The following is a 21,833-nucleotide window of genomic DNA, read 5'->3' on the forward strand; positions in this document are numbered from 1 at the left end:
TGAGGCAGCTTTGTTGGCCACGTTGAGGTCTGGTGATGGGATGTGTGCCAGGCGCTGTGGTCTGCAACAATAAGAACTAAAATGAGCAACAGTTCCTGCACCTCCCCAAGAAGGAAGATCACTTTGACAGAGAGTGAGGGGATTGGAGGATGCAGGGGTGAGGTGGGGGGCAAGGGGGACGCCCAGGGAAGAGGGAGCGTGTGGGTGTCCCAGGGATCCCAGGGAGCGATGGGAGGCTGCAGAAGGGCACAGGCCTGCCGCGGGTCGGGGGCTGGCCAGGAAGAATATGAGATTAAAGTAGAGGCGGCGGCCAGGAATTTGCGCTTCTCCAGGGAAGCTGGGGAAGAGTTGGGGAGAGGGAAGCCGCTGGAAGAAGATCCCCCACCCATCTTGGGTGCAGAGAGCAGTCAGGGAGGCGCCAGAGGTGGGTCAGAGCTGTGACCTGGCCTCACACCCCGCCCCCGTGGGGCCGTCAGGCGCGACCCAGGCAGGAGGCGGCAGGACTCAGGTGTGCTGGACGCTGCAGCAGCGCGGGAAGGGGCTCCCCGGGCTCCATGGGGTGAATCGGTGAGGTGCTCCGGTGCGGATGTGTAAGGGGTCCCTGAGCAGAACTGGGGCCTGGACCGATTGTGCCCGAGTTGGTTTCCAGGCGACTCTGCTTTTCGCTGGGGGCGCACGAGGTGGGTGGGAAGTGGGTGCTCGTCCGTCGCAGAAACAGTCAGGTGCCCCCTGCAGGAGACGCCCCTCTCCGCGGCTGCAGGGGCGGGGTGGGGGAGAATGTTCCCCCCTGGAGAGGCCCGGGGCTAGCGGGAACCCTCGGCGGGCGGGATCTGCGAGGGGCAGGGCCGGTCCTTTGAGCGCATGCACGCGTGTCCGTGTCCATGGTGAACCCCCGATGTGGCGCAGGGGGGTGAAGGCGCGGGCCGCGAGCACGGCAAGGTCTCGCGGGCGTGTGGACGTGGGTACTGGCGCCCCGGCACCCTGAGCCTTCTCCCCCACCCGCCCCAGCGTGCCGGGGAATGCTGTGCGGCTTCGGCGCCGTGTGCGAGCCCAACGCGGAGGGGCCGGGCCGGGCATCCTGCGTCTGCAAGAAGGGCCCGTGCCCCAGCGTGGTGGCGCCGGTGTGTGGCTCAGACGCCTCCACCTACAGCAACGAATGCGAGCTGCAGCGGGCGCAGTGCAGCCAGCAACGCCGCATCCGCCTGCTCAGCCGCGGGCCGTGCGGTGAGCGGGGCGGGGGTGGGGCGGGGCGGGGCTGGGAGGGGCCATGGAGATGTGGGGGCGGGGCCTGTGGCAGCGTCGGGGCCGGGGGGAAGGAGCGGGGCTGGGCGGGGCCGGGGGGGGAGGAGCGTAGCGGGTCGGAGAGGGCGGGTCGGGGCGGGGCGGGGCGGGGCGGGGCGGGGCGGGGAGGGGGCGGCTCGTCTGACCGGCAAGCCCTGCCCGCAGGCTCGCGGGACCCCTGCTCCAACGTGACTTGCAGCTTCGGCAGTACCTGTGCGCGCTCGGCCGACGGGCTGACGGCCTCGTGCCTGTGCCCCGCGACCTGTCGTGGCGCCCCCGAGGGGACCGTGTGCGGCAGCGACGGCGCCGACTACCCCGGCGAGTGCCAGCTCCTGCGCCGCGCCTGCGCCCGCCAGGAGAACGTCTTCAAGAAGTTCGACGGCCCCTGTGGTGAGCGCGGCGGCGGGCGCACGGCTCGACCTCTGTGGGCGCGCGGCGACAGCGTCCTGACTCCTGCCCTCGACCCCCAGACCCCTGCCAGGGCGCCCTCCCTGACCCGAGCCGCAGCTGCCGCGTGAACCCGCGCACGCGGCGCCCTGAGATGCTCCTACGGCCCGAGAGCTGTCCTGCCCGGCGGGCGCCAGTGTGTGGGGACGACGGAGTCACCTACGAAAACGACTGCGTCATGGGCAGATCGGGGGCCGCCCGGGGTCTCCTCCTGCAGAAAGTGCGCTCTGGCCAGTGCCAGAGTCGAGGTGGGTGGCTCCCCCAGGGAGGGCTCCAGCCAGTGCCAGGATCGAGGTGGGTGGCTCCCCCAGGGAGGGCTCCGGCCAGTGCCAGGATCGAGGTGGGTGGCTCCCCCAGGGAGGGCTCCGGCCAGTGCCAGGATCGAGGTGGGTGGCTCCCCTGAGGGAGGGCTCCGGCCAGTGCCAGAGTCGAGGTGGGTGGCTCCCCCAGGGAGGGCTCCGGCCAGTGCCAGGATCGAGGTGGGTGGCTCCCCTGAGGGAGGGCTCCGGCCAGTGCCAGGATCGAGGTGGGTGGCTCCCCTGAGGGAGGGCTCCGGTCAGTGCCAGCCTTCAGGTGGGTGGCTCCCCCCTGGGAGGGCCACCTGCTCCCCTGCTCCCTGCACATCCCAGGGCAGGGATGGAGGGTGCTCCAGCTTCTCCATCACCCCTGCACCCTAGACCAGTGCCCGGAGCCCTGCCGCTTCAATGCTGTGTGCCTGTCCCGCCGTGGCCGTCCCCGCTGCTCCTGTGACCGTGTCACCTGTGACGGGGCCTACAGGCCCGTGTGTGCCCAGGACGGGCACACGTATGACAGTGATTGCTGGCGCCAGCAGGCTGAGTGCCAGCAGCAGCGTGCCATCCCCAGCAAGCACCAGGGCCCGTGTGGTGAGCGCCCCGGGGTGGAGGCCAGGCGGGGTGGGCTGTTCCTGCGTCAGTTCCTGCCTGGACATCACATGCCATCTTCATCCGTCATGCTCCTCTTGGGGTCCTGGGAGTGGGCCGGTCCCTCTGGGAAGGCTCTGGGGAGGGTGGAGGCTGTGTGTGTGGAGGGTATCTGGACACCTGGGGGCTGGTGAGGCAGAGGCAGGGCCTCGTGTGGGCTCCCTGGTCCCTGCCCTCAGCCATGCCCTCCCCGGGAGTCCTCTGGCCTGTCCGCGTCTCCCCACTCTGTAAGCACAGACTGCTGGGGTGGGCAGGCTGGACGTGACACCAGGGTCCTCACTCTTGGGACATGGGCAGCCCTTTTGGAGTCAGTGTCAGGACTTGAAGAGCCAGGGGGAGGCAGTGGCCATCGTATCCCGGCGGGCATGGCTGCCATGGCTCTGCCTGCCTGTGTTCGTCTTGGTCAGTTCGCCCATCTTCTGGTCTTTCTCTCTGCGTCTGTCTCTTCTCCTTGGTCTCTCCTTCCCTGTCGGCTCCGCCTCTTGTGTCTTCCAGCCTGACCTGCTGGCAGGATGAGGTGCCGTGCCTGCCCGCCGGGAGCCCGCAGCCCGAGGTCTGCCCCCGTGCGGCGGGGGGGGGCTTGCTGCTGCCTGGCCTTGTGGTCCTCAGAGCAAGTGGACAGACACCTCCTCCCCCGTGCAGCCCTGGGCGTGACTAGGGGTGCAGGCTCCTCCTACCCACAGAGAGCCCCCCACATGCATGGGTGTCCTGGGGATGCTGGTGGTCCCCTGGGGGTCCGTGGCCTGGGCAGGCTGGGGAAGCTTGGCCCCTCCATAGCCCGCTGTGGACAGTCAGGAAGCCCTGAGCTTGGGGGCAGCTCCGCCCACGGCCACTGGGGACTCCTGGGTGTATGTCCCGCTCGCCTCTGCTGCGTGTCTGTCCCTTTCTCTGCCGTGTCTGCCGTGCATCTGGCCCTTCTCCTGTGTTCTCTCTTCCTCCACCATCCCCTCCCTGGGAGAGGGACTGCTGCGTGGGGCTGGGGGCTTTGCCTGCAGCTGGCGGGGGGTGCTTGTGGGCCCACTGAGCACCTGTGTCCTCCCCAGGCCAGGCCCCGTCCCCGTGCCTCGGGGTGCAGTGTGCATTTGGGGCAACGTGTGCTGTGAAGAACGGGCAGGCGGCGTGTGAGTGCCGGCAGGCGTGCTCCAGCCTCTACGATCCTGTGTGCGGCAGCGACGGTGTCACATACGGCAGCACGTGCGAGCTGGAGGCCACAGCCTGCACCCTCGGGCGGGAGATCCGGGTGGCGCGCAAAGGACCCTGTGGTCAGTGGCGGACGAGGGGTCTGGTGGAGGTCGGGGAGAGGGAGGTTCCTGGTCGCCATGGTGATGGAGCCCCCTCTCCAGACCCCTGCGGGCAGTGCCGCTTTGGAGCCCTGTGTGAGGCCGAGACCGGGCGCTGCGTGTGCCCCTCTGAATGCGTGGCTTTGGCCCAGCCCGTGTGTGGCTCTGATGGGCACACGTACCCCAGCGAGTGCATGCTGCATGTGCACGCCTGCACACACCAGATCAGCCTGCACGTGGCCTCGACTGGACCCTGCGGTGAGTGAGGCCGTGGGGCTGGGCGGGCCGGGGTCCTGTGCCTCCCTCAGCCTGGGCCTGCCGACCCCTGCCTGGCTCTGTCTCCTGCAGAGACCTGTGGAGATGCCGTGTGTGCTTTTGGGGCTGTGTGCTCGGCGGGGCAGTGTGTGTGTCCCCGGTGTGAGCACCCCCCGCCCGGCCCCGTGTGTGGCAGTGACGGTGTCACCTATGGCAGTGCCTGCGAGCTACGGGAAGCCGCCTGCCGGCAGCAGACACAGATCGAGGAGGCCCGGGCAGGGCCATGCGAGCAGGGTAGGCCGGGGACAGCTGGCGAGAACTGCTGGGCTCCGGCCTTGGACAAGAAGCCCTTGGGTGACTCGGCCCCCCTTCCCCGCAGCTGAGTGTGGCTCCGGAGGCTCTGGCTCTGGGGAGGACGGTGATTGTGAGCAGGAGCTGTGCCGGCAACGTGGTGGCATCTGGGACGAGGACTCGGAGGACGGGCCGTGTGTCTGTGACTTCAGCTGCCAGAGTGTCCTGGGCGGCCCGGTGAGCCCTGCGCCCCTGGTCTCGGCGGGCGGCGAGGACGTGGCTGCAGCCGCTCACACTGACACCACCCTCTAGGTGTGCGGCTCAGATGGGGTCACCTACAGCACCGAGTGTGAGCTGAAGAAGGCCAGGTGTGAGTCACGGCAAGAGCTATCTGTAGCGGCACAGGGAGCCTGCCGAGGTGAGCCGGCCCCACGCTGGGTCTTGTGCACAGGCACGCCGGCCTCTGGGTGTCCGCGTCGGGCATGTGGGCGTGCCTGTGTGCTGTGGTGGGCCCCTGTGGACGTGTGGTGTTGTAAGTGGGCGGTGTCCAGTGTTGGTGCATGTGCACATTTGTGCTGCTGCGTGTGTGTGGGCCTGTGTCCATCCGTCGTGGACGTGCACCAGGCCAGGCCTCAGTGCTGGAAGGCAGCATGAACCATGTGAGGCGCCACCCAGTGGGCAGTCTCTGGATATATCCATCCAGTCAGTGTATCACATTAATTAGGTAAAAGTTGTGCCCAGTGTGTGTGATGCACGTGCACAGATGTGTGTCTGCAGGGAGACGTTAACCGTACGGTTTGGAGGAATGTGGGTGAGAATACATGCTGACGTCTTCACACATTTCTCGGTTTGCAAGGACACTCGTCTGCGTGTGCACAGAGCTGTGTGTCCTTGATCTTTGGGTGCTCTGTGTGTTATGTGTTCCTGGACCTGCATTCACAGACATGTCCTTGTGTACGATGTGGGAGCCTCACCTGTGTCCTCAGCCCCAGGCTCCAGGGCTCCTCTGGGAGCTGGGATCAGGAGAGCTGAGTGGTGATGGTGGGGGTAGGTGGAGGCAGAGTGGCTGGGCCCACGGTGGGTGTCCAGCACCTGGATGACCCATGAAATGGGTTTGAGTCATGAAATCTGAGTCCCATACCCTTCCCTGCAGGCCCCACCTTCGCTCCACTGCTGCCCGTGGCCCCCTCACACTGTGCCCAGATGCCCTATGGCTGCTGCCAGGACAATATCACTGCAGCCCGGGGCGTGGGCCTGGCTGGCTGTCCCAGTGAGTACCTGAGCTCAGCTCTGACCTCGGGCCTGGTGCGGCTGTGCGGCCACGTGACCTTGTCCTGCCCTGACCTTGCAGGTGCCTGCCAGTGCAACCCCCATGGCTCCTACGGTGGCACCTGTGACCCAGTCACAGGCCAGTGCTCCTGCCGCCCAGGTGTGGGGGGCCTCAGGTGTGATCGCTGTGAGCCTGGCTTCTGGAACTTTCGAGGCATCGTCACCGATGGCCGGAGTGGCTGTACACGTGAGTGACAAGGCCCAGGACTGGCCACCGGCTATGCCCTCCTACCTGTCCACCCCTGTCACTGTGCCCCTTCTCACCTGCCCAGACCCTGGCCTGACCCACACCTGGGCGGCTGGGGGCTCGGCAGGGCCAGGGTTGGGGACCAGGTTCTGGAGGAGGTGGGGAAGCCTGTCCAGCTGCAGACATCAGAGTCCTCCCCGATTTCCCCCAAGCCTGCAGCTGTGATCCCCAGGGCGCCGTGCGGGATGACTGTGAGCAGATGACTGGGCTGTGCTCCTGTAAGCCCGGGGTGGCTGGACCCAAGTGTGGGCAGTGTCCAGATGGCCGTGCCCTGGGCCCCGCGGGCTGTGAAGCTGGTGAGTGAGGGCCAGCACTACCCTGGGGCTTCATGGTGTGGGGTGGGGCCACCCGAGCCACAGGGGTTTCCCGTGCCTGTGCCCCAGATGCTTCTGCGCCTACAAGCTGTGCGGAGATGCGCTGTGAATTCGGTGCACTGTGCGTGGAGGAGTCTGGCTCAGCCCACTGTGTCTGCCCAGTGCTCACCTGTCCAGAGGCCAATGTTACCAAGGTATGGGGTGTGGAATGTGAAGGGGAGTGGGGGGGAGGCCTTGCCCTGAGCACCCTTATTCTCTACCCCAGGTCTGTGGGTCAGATGGAGTCACGTACGGCAATGAGTGTCAGCTGAAGACCATCGCCTGCCGCCAGGGCCTGCAAATCTCCATCCAGAGCCTGGGCCCGTGCCAGGGTGAGGCCTGACGGCCACTGCCCCAGAACTGACCAGGAAGGCCTGACGCTGCCCTAAATCCAGCCCTACCTGCCTTGAGCCACCTGACCCTGTCCCAACCAGTCCCCCGCTAACCTCCCTCTCCTTGCAGAGGCTGTTGCTCCCAGCACTCACCCGACATCTGCCTCCGTGACTGTGACCAGCCCAGGGCTCCTTCCCAGCCAGGCACTGCCGACTCCCCCTGGTGCCCCACCCCCAGCTCCCAGCAGTACCGCACACAGCCAGACCACCCCTCTGCACTCATCACAACCTCGGACCACCGCCAGCATCCCCAGGACCACTGTGTGGCCCGTGCTGACCGTACCCCCCACGGCACCCTCCCCTGCACCCAGCCTGGTGGCGTCTGCCTTTGGTGAATCTGGCAGCGCTGATGGAAGTGGTGATGAGGAACTGAGCGGGGACCAGGAGGCCAGTGGGGGTGGCTCTGGGGGTAAGCAGGGATCAAGGACTTGGGGTGGGCGGGCAGGCACAGAGAGGTTCCGCCCCAGAGCCTGGGCTCAGAGCATGTCTCCCCAGGGCTCGAGCCCTTCGAGGGCAGCAGCGTGGTAACCCCTGGGCCACCCATCGAGAGGGCTTCCTGCTACAACTCCCCTTTGGGCTGCTGCTCTGATGGGAAGACGCCCTCGCTGGACGCAGAGGGCTCCAACTGCCCTGGTGAGTGGACGGCTGGGCGAGGGGAGTGTGAGGACCAGCCTGGGCTCGGCCGGGGTGCTGCCCCCTCGCCTGGGCAGCAGGTCAGTGCCAGGGTTATGGTCTTGGGACTCGGCCCCCTCAAACACGTGCGTGCCCGGGACCCCACTCCTAACCCGTCTCTCTCGTTGCAAGCCGGCGTGGCACACTGCTCTGAGGAGTCTGCCTGGTAACCGACACCAGCCCCACCCTGGGGTCCCCACTAACCTCATGACCATCTGACTAACATCCACCTTCCCGTGCGCCCGTGTAGCTTGCTGCTGGGGCCTGTGCCCGGGCCAGCCTGGATCCAGGCAGATGCCAGGCAGGGCCTCACTGCACCTCCCCCACAGCCACCAAGGTGTTCCAGGGCGTCCTGGAGCTGGAGGGCGTCGAGGGCCAGGAGCTGTTCTACACGCCTGAGATGGCGGACCCCAAGTCAGAGCTGTTCGGGGAGACAGCCAGGAGTATTGAGAGCACCGTAAGATGGGGGGCGCAGCCCCCGCCCAGCCACTGGCCCTCCTCCCCAGATACCCAGAGCAGCACCAGGGCAGCCCGGCTTGGGCGGCCCCCCAAGTCCTTGCCTACCCCCTGCCACAGCTGGACGACCTCTTCCGGAATTCAGACGTCAAGAAGGATTTTCGGAGTGTCCGCTTGCGGGACCTGGGGCCCGGCAAATCCGTCCGCGCCATTGTGGATGTGCACTTTGACCCCAGTGAGACCCCCACCCCGGACCCTTCCTGGGAGGCAGTGGGTGGGGAATGCCTGGGGCTCTGCCATGCTCAGAGCTCGCTCCTCCCCAGCCACAGCCTTCAGGGCACCCGACGTGGCCCGGGCCCTGCTCCGGCAGATCCAGGTGTCCAGGCGCCGGTCCTTGGGGGTGAGGCGGCCACTGCAGGAGCATGTGCGATTTATGGACTTTGGTGAGCGCCAGGCTGCGTGCCACGGCTTGCCTGACCCTCCTCTGCCCATGCCCACACCCCCACCCCTTCCTGGCCCTGCTCCCAGGAAACCCTCACAGCTCCCTGTGCTGGCAGACTGGTTTCCTGCGTTTTTCACGGGAGTCACGTCAGGAGCCATTGCTGCCGTCGCCACGGCCAGAGCCACCACGGCGTCCCGCCTGCCGTCCTCTGCTGTGACCCCTCGGACCCTGCACCCCAGTCACACAAGCCAGCCTGTTGCCAAGACCACGGCAGCCCCCACCACACGTCGGCCCCCCATCACTGCCCCCAGCCGTGTGCCCGGACGTCGGCCCCTAGCCCCCCAGCAACCTCCAAAGCCCTGTGACTCTCAGCCCTGCTTCCACGGGGGCACCTGCCAGCACCAGGTCTCTGGTGGGGGCTTTACCTGCAGCTGCCCAGCAGGCAGGGGAGGCGCCACCTGTGAGAAGGGTAAGGCCGTCCACTGCAGGGGAGGACAGGGAGGCAGCAGGGTTGGGGCAAGGATTGAGGGTGGGGCTAAGCCACCATCAGGCTTTCAGTTGGGGGCAGGATTAAGGGGGGGTTCCGGCCAAGCGAAGTGGCTCACACCTGTAATCCCAGCACTCTGGGAGGCCGAGGCAGGCAGATCACCTGAGGTTGGGAGTTTGAGACCAGCCTGACCAACAGGGAGAAACCTTGTCTCTACTAAAAATACAAAATTAGCTGGGCGTGGTGGCGGGCGCCTGTAATCCGAGCTACTCGTGAGGCTGAGGCAGGAGAATCGCTTGAACCCGGGAAGCGGGGGTTGCGGTGAGCCAGGATAGCACCATTGCACTCCAGCCGGGGCAAAAAAAGCGAAACTCTGTCTCAAAAAACAAAAACAAAAAATGCGGGGAGGCGGTTTCAGGGATAAAAGTGGGGAATCCTCAGCTTTTCCAGCTGGCCTTCCCGGTTGCCCTTTGCAGCGCTTGGTGCCCCTGTGCCGGCTTTCGAGGGCCGCTCCTTCCTGGCCTTCCCCACCCTACGCGCCTACCACACTCTGCGCCTGGCGCTAGAATTCCGGGCGCTGGAGCTTCAGGGGCTGCTGCTGTACAATGGTAACGCCAGGGGCAAGGACTTCCTGGCCTTGGCACTGCTGGATGGCCGCGTGCAGCTCAGGTGGGCGGGGAGGGGGCGGGGCCGGGGTAGCTCAGGGGGCGGGGCGGGGCAGCTCAGGTGGGCGGGGAGTGGGCGTGGCCGGAGTAGCGCAGGGGGCGGGGCCGGGGTAGCTCAGGGGGCAGGGCGGGGGGCGGGGCCTGGCGACGGTCCTGAGCACCTGCTTCGCTCTCAGGTTTGACACCGGTTCGGGGCCCGCAGTGCTGACCAGTGCGGTGCCGGTAGAGCCGGGCCGGTGGCACCGCCTGGAGCTGTCGCGGCATTGGCGCCGGGGCACCCTCTCGGTGGATGGTGAGACCCCCGTTCTGGGCGAAAGCCCCAGTGGCACCGACGGCCTCAACCTGGACACAGATCTCTTTGTGGGCGGTGTACCGGAGGACCAGGCTGCTGTGTGAGTCCCCTGGAGGGTGGTGTGGCCCCGGCCCTTTGGGGTCCTGGTGTGCAGGGTGGCTTTGCCTGTGACCCCTGAGCCCTGACCCGGCGTCCCTCCTGGTGGCAGGGCGCTGGAGCGGACCTCCGTGGGCGCCGGCCTGAGGGGCTGCATCCGTTTGCTGGACGTCAACAACCAGCTCCTGGAGCTCGGCATTGGGCCGGGGGCTGCCACCCGAGGCTCCGGCGTGGGCGAGTGCGGGAGCCACCCCTGCCTGCCCAACCCCTGCCGTGGCGGGGCCCCGTGCCAGGCCCTGGAGGCTGGGAGGTTCCACTGCCAGTGCCCGCCCGGCCGCGTCGGTGAGAGTGGGGCTGGGGCGGGTGGGAGTGGGACCTCGGGGCCTGTGGGCGGTACCCAACCGACACCTCCTGGGACCTTGGTCTTGTCTTCCTCCATCCAGGACCAACCTGTGCCGATGAGAAGAGCCCCTGCCAGCCCAACCCCTGCCACGGGGCGGCGCCCTGCCGTGTGCTGCCCGAGGGTGGTGCCCAGTGCGAGTGCCCCCTGGGGCGTGGGGGCACCCTCTGTCAGACAGGTCGGGGGTGTAGAGCTCTCAGGGCAGGGGGTAGGGGTGGGGTCAAACGTTTGGGTGGGTACGGGTTCTAGGTAGCATTGCAGTTAGGATGCGGCTCAGTCTAGTTTGGGTTTTGAGTTAGGGTCTGCATGCGGCTGGCATGGGGTGCAGGAGGCCCTGGGGGTCAGGACTGAAGCCTTGGTGACTCTCCCTACAGCCTCGGGGCAGGACGGCTCTGGGCCCTTCGTGGCTGACTTCAACGGCTTCTCCCATCTGGAGTTGAGAGGCCTGCACACGTTTGCACGGGACCTGGGGTCGGTGGGGCAGGAGCGGGGAAGGGCCGGCCTCCACCTCTGTCTATCCCGTGGGGAGAGGACAGCGAGACACCCCAACTCCCCATGACCCCAGGGAGAAGATGGCGCTGGAGGTCGTGTTCCTGGCACGAGGCCCCAGTGGCCTTCTGCTCTACAACGGGCAAAAGACGGACGGCAAGGGAGACTTCGTGTCACTGGCACTGCAGGACCGCCGCCTGGAGTTCCGCTACGACCTGGGCAAGGGGGCGGCGGTCATCAGGTGGGCCGGCAAGGGTGGCTGTGGGAGGCCTGGGGCACTGGCCTGGGGCTGGAGCACCAACAGGTCGCTCGGGCCCTGGGGGGTCAGGCGGCCGGTGGCGGCCAGAGCCCACTCACACTGACCCCTCCTCACCAGGAGCAAGGAGCCAGTCACCCTGGGAGCCTGGACCAGGGTCTCACTGGAGCGAAACGGCCGCAAGGGTGCTATGCGTGTGGGCGACGGCCCCCGCGTGTTGGGGGAGTCCCCGGTGAGTGCTCTGGGCTGTGAGGGGACTCCCGCTGCTGCCTGCTCTTCCTCCTCGGGCGGCAGCCCCGCCCCTGCCGGCGCTCACGGAGCTGTTTTTCTGTCCTGTTCTCTTGGCCGCCTGCCCTGTCCTCTGCCTCCTCTGCCTCCCTGCTCTCTGCTCTCGCTCTGCAACCCCACCCACTCTTCGGAGGCCAGAAGTCCCGTAAGGTACTGTCGGCCTCTCATCCGCTCACGTCTCTGGCGCCTCCACCCCCGGGGTAGCTCCTCCCCACTAAGGACCCTGCCATTTCTGTGTGATTAACACTGCCCCCTAGATAGGCAATGGGCGGCTGGGTAGGGGGGTGCGTGCAACTGCCTGGGCCCTGGGTCTGCACCGTGGGTGGGCTCTGCACAGCCCCTCACCCGCTGTCCCCGCAGGTTCCGCACACTGTCCTCAACCTGAAAGAGCCGCTCTATGTAGGGGGAGCCCCTGACTTCAGCAAGCTGGCCCGTGCTGCTGCCGTGTCCTCTGGCTTCAACGGTGCCATCCAGCTGGTATGTGGGGGTGGGGCGTCCCACCGGCCTCCAGGGTGGGCGGGGTGGCAGGCGGGACAAGGCTCTCACTCTGCCCCGCAGGTCTCCCTGGGAGGCCGCCAGCTGCTGACCCCGGAGCACGTGCTGCGGCAGGTGGACGTCACATCCTTCGCAGATCACCCCTGCACCCGGGCCTCAGGCCACCCCTGCCTCAACGGGGCCTCCTGTGTCCCGAGGGAGGCTGCCTATGTGTGCCTGTGTCCCGGGGGATTCTCAGGGCCACACTGCGAGAACGGTGAGCCTGGCACAGGGCAGGGGGTAGAGGCTGGACGGGCCCAGAGCCCACGAGGCCCACCCTCACCTGCCTGTCTCACAGGGCTGGTGGAGAAGTCGGCAGGGGACGTGGATACCCTGGCCTTTGACGGGCGGACTTTTGTCGAGTACCTCAACGCTGTGACCGAGAGGTAACGTGCCATCCTCTGCTGGCCGCTGGTCCCGTCTGTGCCCTCGGGGCGGGACACCAGACCCCCACACGCCTTCTCTCCGAGGCCAGGAGGGGCGGCCCGGCGCTGCCACCTCTGTCCTCCCACCTCTCACTGTCTGTCTCTTTGTTTCCAAGCGAACTGGCCAATGAGATCCCCGTGTGAGTAGAGCTCAGCCCCCGCCTGCTCCCTCTCACTCCCACCCCTCCCTCCATCCTTCCTGGTGGGGAGCACAGTCCTGAGCCCCCCAGTCCGTCCCCCGTGGTGGAGGATGGGGGTCCGGCGCTGTTTTGTGGCAAGAGGCCGTTTCCTGCCTCGGAAGTGCAGTCGCCCCTCCCAGGGCACAGGCCGAGGGTCGCCCCGCAGCCAGCCCCCACCACGGAGGCTACACACATGTGTGCGCACATGCATGCGTGTCTGTGTCCGTGTGCACGTCCGTGTGTGTGAACATGCAGGTGTCTGTAGGTGCGTGTCTATGTATATGGGGTGGATGTGCAGGTGTACGTGTGTGAATATATAGCCGTGTGTGCATGGCCCCATGTATATGTGTGTGTGTGGGGGAGACATGCAGCTTTGTGTCCGTGTGTGTGTGTGTGTGCATGGGTCCGTGTACGTGCGTGTATATATGGGGGTATATGTAGATGTGTGTGTGTGTGAACAGGTGTAAGTGGGGAGCATTCAGGTGTGTCTGTGTGTGTTCATGTACACGTGTGTATGTGTGTGGACATGCAGGTGCGTGTGTCCGTGTGTAGATCTGCATGCATGCACAGACGCATGTGTGTACTGGGGCATCTGAGCCCCTGGTCTCCATTTCATGCCACCCTACGCCTACCTCCTTGATCTCTGTGCCCAGCCTTGGCCGTGCTCCTGCTGTCTGCACGTGGGTGTCTGTGCCCTCGCGTGTCCGCACACGCATGTTTAAGTGTCCTTGCTGGGGCTCTTTGGTGGGCAGGCCTATGATCCTCGAGGTCACGTGTGTCTTCTGTGGGCGCCTGCTCCTTGCAGCCCACAGTGTTGGGGAGGGTTTGCATTGGCGCGCTTGTCCCCTGCTCACCTGCCTCCCTCTCTTCCTGCTTCTAAGCCCCGAAACTCTGGAGTCCGGGGCCCTTCACAGGTGAGCACGTGGCAGCAGCGCCTGCAGATCCCCGGCTGGCCCGTCTGTCCTCCCACCTCTCTCTCTGATCTCTCTCTGCCAAGCTGCCCCCATCTCCATCCCTCTTCTCCCTCCCACTGTCGGTGTCTGCCCACCAGCCACCCCTGGGTCCTGTCACCAGCCCTTGTGGCCTCTGCTGCCGGAGCCCTTGTCCTCCCACCTCCCCCACCCTGTCCTGTTGCCACCTTCCTAGAGGCCCTGACCTGCCCTCTGCCCTCCAGCGAGAAGGCACTGCAGAGCAACCATTTTGAACTGAGCTTGCGCACCGAGGCCACGCAGGGGCTGGTGCTCTGGAGTGGCAAGGCCACGGAGCGGGCGGACTACGTGGCACTGGCCATTGTGGACGGCCACCTGCAGCTGAGCTACAACCTGGGCTCCCAGCCCGTGGTGCTGCGTTCCACCGTGCCCGTCAACACCAACCGCTGGTTGCGGGTCGTGGCACATAGGTGAGTAGGGAACCCAGCATGCCGAGAATAGTGGTGAGGGCTGCCCACACTTGCCCAGCTGGGCTGTGTCCAGCCACTTATGGCCGGGGGTCAGGGAGGACACGCCTTGCTGCCTGAGCCGAGGTCGCTGCCAGTGGGAGGAGGAAGGGCCGAGAAGATGCAGGAGAAGCAGTGATCAGCTTCCAGGCCTGAAAGGCATCCCAGCCCTGCCCAGAGCCTGCTGGGGGTTGCTCTGGTCCGAGCCTGGCCATCACCTCCAGCAAAGCTTGAGCTGCAGGAATGTCCTCCGCCTTGGCTCCTAGTGCTCTCCTTGGGGTCAAGGCCAGCCCATCCTTGCCCCCAGGGGTGACACCTGGGGGGTCCCCCAGGCTGAGGCACCTGCAGGGCATAGGAAGGATGCAGGGTTTACAGTCTAGAGGAGGCAGAGGGAGCTCTGGGCCCTGATGGTCTCCCCCTCCCCGTATCCCCAGGGAGCAGAGGGAAGGTTCCCTGCAGGTGGGTAATGAGGCCCCTGTGACCGGCTCCTCCCCGCTGGGTGCCACGCAGCTGGACACTGATGGAGCCCTGTGGCTTGGTGAGTGTTTCGGGGAGACTAGGGAGGGATACCCAAGGGTCTCATAATATCAAGGGACAGACTTCACCCCCCAGGGCCCACCTTGAGTCAGGGTGCATGTGAGTTGGCGGGCTGGGCTCTCTCTTCTCCCGCTGTAGCCCCTGCAGTTCCCAGTGCCGTGGGGCCAGGAGGCGGGGGCCCAGGTGTGGTCCCCCTGCTGGTCACCTGCTTGTTGGGGTGCCCGAGAGTCCCTCTGCCCATCAGCATCACTGAGTCACAGCTGGGTGACTCCTACTGTCTGTGCTGCAGGGGGCCTGCCGGAGCTGCCCGTGGGCCCAGCACTGCCCAAGGCCTACGGCACGGGCTTCGTGGGCTGCCTGCGGGACGTGGTGGTGGGCCGGCGCCCGCTGCACCTACTGGAGGACGCCATCGCCAAACCAGAGCTGCGGCCCTGCCCCGCCCCATGAGCTGGCACCAGAGCCCCACACCCGCTGTAATTGTTTTCTATTTTTGTAAACTTGTCGCTTTTTGATATGATTTTCTTGCCTGAGTGTTGGCCGGAGGGACTGCTGGCCCGGCCTCCCTTCCGTCCAGGCAGCCGCACTGCAGACAGACCTGGTGCCGAGGGACGGACAGGCGAGGTGGCAGCGTGGAGGGCTTGGCGTGGATGGCAGCCTCAGGACATACACCTCTGCCTCAGGGCGCTGAGCCCCCGCTTGCACTGCGCCTCCCCCACGGTATCCCCGCCAGGAAGCAGCCCCGGCCCCTGAATCACCCTCGCTCTGTCAGGTGGGGCTTGCGTCCCGGAGAGGAAGGGGCTGCTGAGGTCTGAGGGGGCCCTTCCTCCGGGTGCCCCCACAGGGCCTTTCCAAGCCCTCATTTGAGCTGCTCCTTCCTGTGTGTGCTCTGGGCCCTGCCTTGGCCTCCTATGCCAATACTGTGACTTCAAAACAATGTTACTGCTGGGCAGCTCTGCGTCCCTCCCCGTGCTGCCTGAACCAGCCCCAGGCTGCTGAGAAGCAGAGGCCAGACCAGGGCCGGTCTAGGTGCCCTGACCCTCAGCTGGCCCTGCCCAGCCACCCTGGATGCGGCCGTGTCCCTCTGCCACACCCCAGGCCCTGTGAGGGGCTATCGAGGGGAGCTCACTGTGGGGTGCAGTTGACCTCTGCTGCCTGCCTGGGTATCTGGGTCTGGCCACCGGCCGTGTTCTTCGTGTATTGATTTTATTTGACCCCTGGAGTGGTGTGTCTCATCTTTCCCGTCTCGCCTGAGAGCAGCTGAGGGCTGCCTCACTGCAAACCCTCCCCACAGCATCAGTGACGGTCATCCTTGTCTTAGAACGACCAGGGGCCAGCCAGTGTCTGACCAAGGTCAAGGGGCAGGTGCAGGGGTGGCAGGGATGGCTCCGAAGCCAGAAATGCCTTAAACTGCAACGTCCCATCCCTTCCTCACCCCCATCCCATCCCCACCCCCAGCCCCAGCCCTCGCCCAGTCCTCCTAGGAGCAGCACCCGATGAAGCGGGCGGTGGGGAGGCTGGGCGCCCTGTTACTAACTCTAGTACATTTCTGTGTCGATCGCTGTGAAATAAAGTCTGAAAACTTTGAAAGCATTGCTTGTGTCCGTCCTCACCAGCGCCCTGGCCTGGCTTGTGTCCGTCCTCACCAGTGCCCTGGCCTGGCTTGGGTCTGTCCTCATCAGCGCCCTGGCCTGGCGGCTTCTTGCTCAGCTTTGTGGTGGGAGCGCAGACTTGGAGCTTCCTTGGGTGGCCCTGGATGGAGCCAGGCCCTGCACAGGGGCTCCTTGTGGCTGATGAGGCCCTGAGTGGGGAGCACACAACGTGCAGCACCGTGGGGGGCGGGGCCGTGGAGGCAGGAGGCTCTCCAGCGTGCACGTGTGGGTGTGTGTGCCTGCACACGTAATTGGCCCACGTCTGTGTCAGGGCACAGGGTTGGAAGGAGGCTGCACCCAGGGCTGGAAGGGCCTGGGGGGAGCCAGGGTGTGTGGGGCTGCTGGGCAGCCTTTTCACTGGCCCAGATGTGCAGCGCCAACCCTTGGCACTGCTGGCAGCCTGTAACCCCCAGCGTAGTTGGGCTCCTGGACTCCCTCTAACCTGCTTCCTAAATTAGTGTGTGGGTGAGAGCACTGCAGAGGCTGAACCTCAGCGAAGGGCGCCGTGGCTCACACCTGTAATCCTAGCACTTTGGGAGGCTGAGGCTGGAGGATCGCTTGAGGCCAGGAGTTTGAGACCAGCTTGGGCAACATAGTGAGACCACATCTCTGCAAAAAATTTTCTTTAATTAGCCAGGCGTGGTGGTACACACCTATAGCTCCAGCTACTCGGGAGGCTGAGGCAGGAGGATCACTTGAATCCAGGAGGTTGAGGCAGCAGTGAGCTGTGATTGCACCACTGCACTCCAGCCTGGGTGACAGAGCAAGAACCTGTCTAAAAAACAAAGAGCTGGCATCCAGCACCAGCAGATGTGAGCCCTGGGGAGAAGCAGGGGAAGAAGGGGTGGGGTGTGTGACCAGCTGGGTGGCCTTTGCAAAGTGCTGGCTCTTATGAAAAATAACGAAGTGTACTTTTCTATTTTGTATTAATGATTTAAAAAAAAAAAAAAAAAGGCCGGGTGTGGTGGCTCACACCTTGTAATCCTAGCACTTTGGGAGGCCAAGGCGGGTGGATCACCTGAGGTCAGGAGTTCAAGACCAGCCTGGCCAACATGGTGAAACCCCATCTCTACTAAAAACAAAAATTAGCCGAACGTGGTGGCGCATGCCTGTAATCCCAGCTACTCGGGAAGCTGAGGCACGAGAATCGCTTGAACCCGGGAGGCGGAGGTTGCAGTGAGCTGAGATCGCGCCACTGCACTCCATCGTGGGCAACAGAGCGTGACTCCATTTCAAAAAAAAGAAAAAGAAGATAATGCCCATAAGCTCCACACCCAGATGGTCCCACGAGTCTGGGTGTTTGTTTTCTGAGCCTTTCCTCACTCGGTCCTCTGGGGATGCGCTGAGCGACCCTGTGTGCCTGGCAGGTGTCAGGCACTGGGGGTCAGGGAGGACAGAGTCCCGGAGTGGTGGCCACACACAGGTCGCTGACGGTGGGGGGCCAGGGTGGGGGCAGACCAACTTTGGGCTCCCGGAAAGGTCCAGGGAAAACATGCCCAAACCCAGACCCCAAGCATGAGCGGGGAAGGGCAGGTGAGGAGGCGCGAGGTGGGGCATGTGGTGTGGGTCCATTGGATGGTGTGCAGGGCCCTGTGTCTTGACGAAGGGAGCTTTCAGCAGAAGCGGAGGCGTAGGAGTGGCCAGAGGCCAGCGTGCAGGACAGAGGCCACAGATCAGAGCGGCAGGGGCTGGACGCAGATGGGCAGGGCAGGTCCAGTGGGGCTGCGTGGGCCTGGGGAAGAGGGCTGGGGGCGCTGCCTGATGAGATGTGGGAGGCTCCCGGAGGGCTCCAAGCAGGAGAACACCAGAATTCACGAGGACGCCGCTGGCTGGGACAGGGTGCTCGGCTGCAGGGGGAGCAGAGGGAGGGATTTGAGGGAGAATGGGTGGGTCGAGGGGGGTGAGAAGAGGCGCTCAGGGAGGTGGAGATGGAGCTGGAGGCACCGAAGCTTTGGGTGGACTCGCCCTGATGCGTCTGGAGGGAGGGCCGCGCTGGGGAAGCTAGGGTCCCCTGAGTGGGGTCCAGGGGGCCGAGGGGTGCCAGGCAGGGAGAGGCTGGGCTGAAGCCTGGCGCAGGTGCCCCTGCTGGGTGTTGCCTAGCAGGGGAGAAAAAGCTCCGACGCCAGAAATGAAGGAGGGAGGAGGACCTCGGAGGGGAGGAAGAGGAGGCGCAGAACCAGGAGACGGAGTTTGGGGGAACAACCGCTGCGGAGCGCGCAGGACCCAGAGGACTCAAAGGGGACCTGGAGGGTGACGACGCCTTCGTGGCCGGGGGTGAAGAGGAGGAAAGCCGCGCGGGCGGAGAGGCGCTGGTAGGTCCCAGGCTGGAGGCTGCGGGTCTGAGAGGCTTCGGAAGCCCAGGGCAGCCCGGGCCACGCCTGAAAACGAGGGCAGCTGAGCGCACGCCAGGGAGAGGCACCCGCGTCCGGGACCGGCCGCGGTGGGAGCCAGACTCGCGAAACCGGCGGGCCTGAGGCTGGGACCTGCGCGGGGGCGGACGCGGCACAGCCGGGGGGCCGGTCCCGCGGGCCCCGCCCCACCACGCCCCCCAGCCTGGAGCCCCGGCCCCCGTCCGCAGAGGAGACGGCCCCGGAAAAGCCAGAGGGTCTTGGAAGGGAGCGCGGGACGGAGCCAGCAACAGCGTCCGCGACCCGCGACCCGCGACCCGCGACCCGGTTCTGAAGCGGGGACGACCGGAGCTTCCGCCCGCAGCCCAACCTCCCAGGCGCCCGGCAAGACTGGCTGGCGCGGACCCTTTAAGGAAGCCGGGGGCGTGGCCCGGGGCGGGGCTTCAGGGGCGGGGCCCGGGCGGGGCCTTCGCGAAGCTGCCGGAAGGTGCGGCCCCAGAGCGCCCGCGAGCGGCGCGGTGAGACATGGCCTCGTGCAGGTGAGTCTGGCGCGCGGCGGCCCAGAATCCTGGACCCCAGGAAAAGCGCCTACGGCCTCGACGGGTGGGCGTGGCGAGATGCCCCCCGGGACCTCCTCGCGCTCCCAGCTGGGTCGCCCCTCAGACCTGGGGTCCCGGACTCCTGCCGTCCTCCACCCTCAGGCCCTGCCGGGACACTCTGGTCCCTGGCCCGCCAGGCCTGGCCTGACTCAGGCGGGTGGAAAGGGCTGCAGAGGTTGGGCCTAGGTGAGGGTCAGCAGCACCCCTACCCGGGGGAAGGTGCCTTGCGGGTGGCGGGCACAGCCTCTCCCTCTGTCCTCTTACCCCGTGCCCTGCTCCAGACTCCCTTTTTGGCCACCGGGGATGCGGTCTGTTGGGGGGCACCCCGCTTTTCCTAGTCCTGAAACTGAGGCAGCAACACCAGGGGATCCTGGAGGTGAAGCCCTCTGCCCTCCCCACCCAGGCGTGGCCTGCCCACCTACCAGGACCCGGTTCTCTCTGGAGGACTCACTTCCCTTCCAGACCCCCTGGGGCCCAGTGTAGAGGGTGGATCCCTGTCTGGTCGCGGGGCTCAGGGCCGGGGGTGCGTCGGAGCTGGGACGGGCGGCAGGTCGGGCCTGCTTCCTGCCTCCAGAGAGGGGGTGGTACGTGTACGGCAGCCGGGCACTTCCTGCCCTTTCTGCTTGACCCCTGCACCCTCCGCGTGTGCCCACATGCAGGCTCACCCTGCAGCGTGCATTGGCGGTCAGCCGGGAGCTTCGGAGGTGACAGCCACTCGTCACCACTTCCCAGCTCCAGGTGCAGCACCCAGAGCCCCTCCTCTGGAGCTTGAGGCTTGGTGAACCTGGAGCTCACAGCAGTTGCTCTGTGACCCTGAGTGACCCCCAGGTCCATGAAGGAACCAACAGGGCTCACAGGTCTTCTCCCAGCCTGAGCTCAAGGTCCATAACCCAAAGTAGAGACCCTTGACCCACCCTGCCCAGCAGTGCCCCAGCAGTCAGGGGCCTGGATCGCTAGGGCAGAGGCCCAGGATCGCTAGGGCAGAGGCCCAGGTGTGTGGGGGGACCCAGGCAGCCTCCAGCACGGTCTTGGGCTTCTCAGGTGTGGGAACAGTGGACTGAGTTGGATCACTGAGAATCTGTCCGCCCAAAGCCCCGTGCCTGTCATGTTCAGCGTCCAGCTGGAGCCCAGGAAGGAGGAGGCTGCCTGTGTACTGTCCATTTCAGGCACTGGTTGGCAGGACCCCTGGGCAGAGTGCTGGTGCCCAGGGAGAGCCATGTGCCTGTCATCGGCCTGTGACCCGGGGCCTGCCTGGGAAAGCCCGGGGCTGGACTCCGCCGCAACCTGGCCACCCCCTCCGCGCCCCGCGCTGGGACGGCCATTTGGACTGTCAGTCCTCTGGCCCCTGAGACCCTGCCCACAGCCCTATCAGGCCTGGGCAGTCCCAGCCAAATCCCGGGGTAGATCCACCATGCTGCCCCCAGCCCCCTCCTCGTGGTCTGCCACGTCAGCGTCACCTCTGTGGACACCACTCGGCCCTGGGGCTCCTGTGCAGCGCGGCGGGGCTGGCAGGGTTGTGCCCCGTGCGTGTCTTGCGGCAATGATGGTGTCTGGGTCCTGGGTCCCTCAGGGGTGGACCCACCGAGCTCCTGGGTTTCCTGTGCTTCGGGGGCTGGGAAGGGAATCGTGACTGTGGCTGGTGTCGGGGGCAGAGCCCACCCTGGTTGTGGTTCCTCTGGGTCCTGAGGGGTCAGCCCTGGGGGCTGCAGGAGAGACCTGGAGGTTCTAGGGAGGGAGGTGGAACGGGCACTTCCCGTGCTCTGAGACCCTCTCCCCGGTCTGCACACCTGGCACCATCAAGATGCAGGTGTGGCCAGGCCCCAGCGTGGGGGAAAGCAGCCCCCATATGGTGTGTGTGTGTACTTGTGTGTTTGTGGGTGTATATGTGTGTGTGTGTGTTTGCAGCCCCCATACCGTGTGTGTGTTTTATGTGTGTATGTGTGTGTGTTTGTATATGTGTGTGTGTTTGTGTGTGTGTGTTTGTGTGTGTGTGTGTGTGTGTGTTTATGTGTGTATGCCACCCCATACCGTGTATGTGTGTATTTGTGTATGTGTGTTTGTATGTGTGTTTGTGTGTATGTGTGTTTGTGTGTGTGTGTGTGTATGCCGCCCCCATACCGGGTGTGTATGTGTGTGTGTGTTTGTGTGTGTGTGTGTGTGTAATGCCGCCCCATACCAGGCGTGTGTGTGTGTTTGTGTGTGTTTATGTGTGTATGCCACCCCATACCGTGTGTGTTTTTGTGTGTGTATGTGTGTGTATTTGTGTATGTGTGTTTGTATGTGTGTGTTTGTGTGTATGCGTGTTTGTGTGTGTGTGTGTGTGTGTGTTTATGTGTGTGTATGCTGCCCCCATACCGGGTGTGTGTGTGTGTGTGTGTATGCCGCCCCCATACTGGGTGTGTATGTGTGTTTATATGTGTGTGTGTGTGTGTCTGTGTGTGTGTGTATGTGTGTGTGTGTGTGTGTATGTACATTGACAAGCCATTCACGAACCCTGCAACCCACACTTCTCCTCAGGGGGAGTCCCAGTGTCCCAGGGCTGGAGCCGTCCCCACTACGGATGAGACACGAAGACCAGGGCCATGCAGGGAGCTGCAGCAGCCGATGGCCGGTCTGGGTCAGGGTGACCTCTTGGGTGACCTCATCTGTCTGGTGTCATTAGACCTGTTGGGGGACCTTGGGGGTCTGAAACCCAGTGTGTCCTGCCCACGGCCAGTCCCCTCGCCCCTCCCGCTGTGGGCCCTGTCACCAGGGTAGAGCTGAGCCAC

At 65.3% G+C, this 21,833-nt stretch overlaps 1 protein-coding gene across 5 annotated transcripts in view; it reads left to right on the plus strand.

Moving 5' to 3' along the window:
- AGRN (agrin) overlaps positions 1–16,052 on the plus strand; it is a 36,978-nt gene extending 20,926 nt beyond the window's left edge. For 2 of the 5 annotated variants that reach the window (XM_050785677.1, XM_050785702.1), the window contains 35 exons: positions 1,009–1,224; positions 1,447–1,671; positions 1,752–1,976; positions 2,406–2,612; positions 3,713–3,931; positions 4,013–4,207; positions 4,298–4,498; positions 4,584–4,732; positions 4,808–4,913; positions 5,649–5,765; positions 5,847–6,011; positions 6,224–6,367; positions 6,455–6,579; positions 6,651–6,756; positions 6,887–7,225; positions 7,312–7,449; positions 7,818–7,945; positions 8,065–8,179; positions 8,268–8,387; positions 8,502–8,855; positions 9,350–9,542; positions 9,715–9,930; positions 10,039–10,268; positions 10,370–10,504; positions 10,701–10,797; positions 10,892–11,056; positions 11,192–11,303; positions 11,720–11,836; positions 11,918–12,110; positions 12,192–12,279; positions 12,435–12,458; positions 13,379–13,411; positions 13,672–13,896; positions 14,367–14,470; positions 14,759–16,052. In XM_050785677.1, coding sequence (XP_050641634.1) covers positions 1,009–1,224; positions 1,447–1,671; positions 1,752–1,976; positions 2,406–2,612; positions 3,713–3,931; positions 4,013–4,207; positions 4,298–4,498; positions 4,584–4,732; positions 4,808–4,913; positions 5,649–5,765; positions 5,847–6,011; positions 6,224–6,367; positions 6,455–6,579; positions 6,651–6,756; positions 6,887–7,225; positions 7,312–7,449; positions 7,818–7,945; positions 8,065–8,179; positions 8,268–8,387; positions 8,502–8,855; positions 9,350–9,542; positions 9,715–9,930; positions 10,039–10,268; positions 10,370–10,504; positions 10,701–10,797; positions 10,892–11,056; positions 11,192–11,303; positions 11,720–11,836; positions 11,918–12,110; positions 12,192–12,279; positions 12,435–12,458; positions 13,379–13,411; positions 13,672–13,896; positions 14,367–14,470; positions 14,759–14,916 — 5,684 coding nt within the window. In that variant the 3' untranslated portion in view covers positions 14,917–16,052. The remainder of the gene's footprint in view (positions 1–1,008; positions 1,225–1,446; positions 1,672–1,751; positions 1,977–2,405; positions 2,613–3,712; positions 3,932–4,012; positions 4,208–4,297; positions 4,499–4,583; positions 4,733–4,807; positions 4,914–5,648; positions 5,766–5,846; positions 6,012–6,223; positions 6,368–6,454; positions 6,580–6,650; positions 6,757–6,886; positions 7,226–7,311; positions 7,450–7,817; positions 7,946–8,064; positions 8,180–8,267; positions 8,388–8,501; positions 8,856–9,349; positions 9,543–9,714; positions 9,931–10,038; positions 10,269–10,369; positions 10,505–10,700; positions 10,798–10,891; positions 11,057–11,191; positions 11,304–11,719; positions 11,837–11,917; positions 12,111–12,191; positions 12,280–12,434; positions 12,459–13,378; positions 13,412–13,671; positions 13,897–14,366; positions 14,471–14,758) is intronic. The other 3 variants (XM_050785693.1, XM_050785711.1, XM_050785686.1) reach the window with 2 other exon arrangements.
- Positions 16,053–21,833: the final 5,781 nt, after the last annotated feature.

The sequence above is a fragment of the Macaca thibetana genome, chromosome 1, assembly GCF_024542745.1.
Source record: "Macaca thibetana thibetana isolate TM-01 chromosome 1, ASM2454274v1, whole genome shotgun sequence".
Taxonomy (NCBI): Eukaryota; Metazoa; Chordata; class Mammalia; order Primates; family Cercopithecidae; genus Macaca; species Macaca thibetana.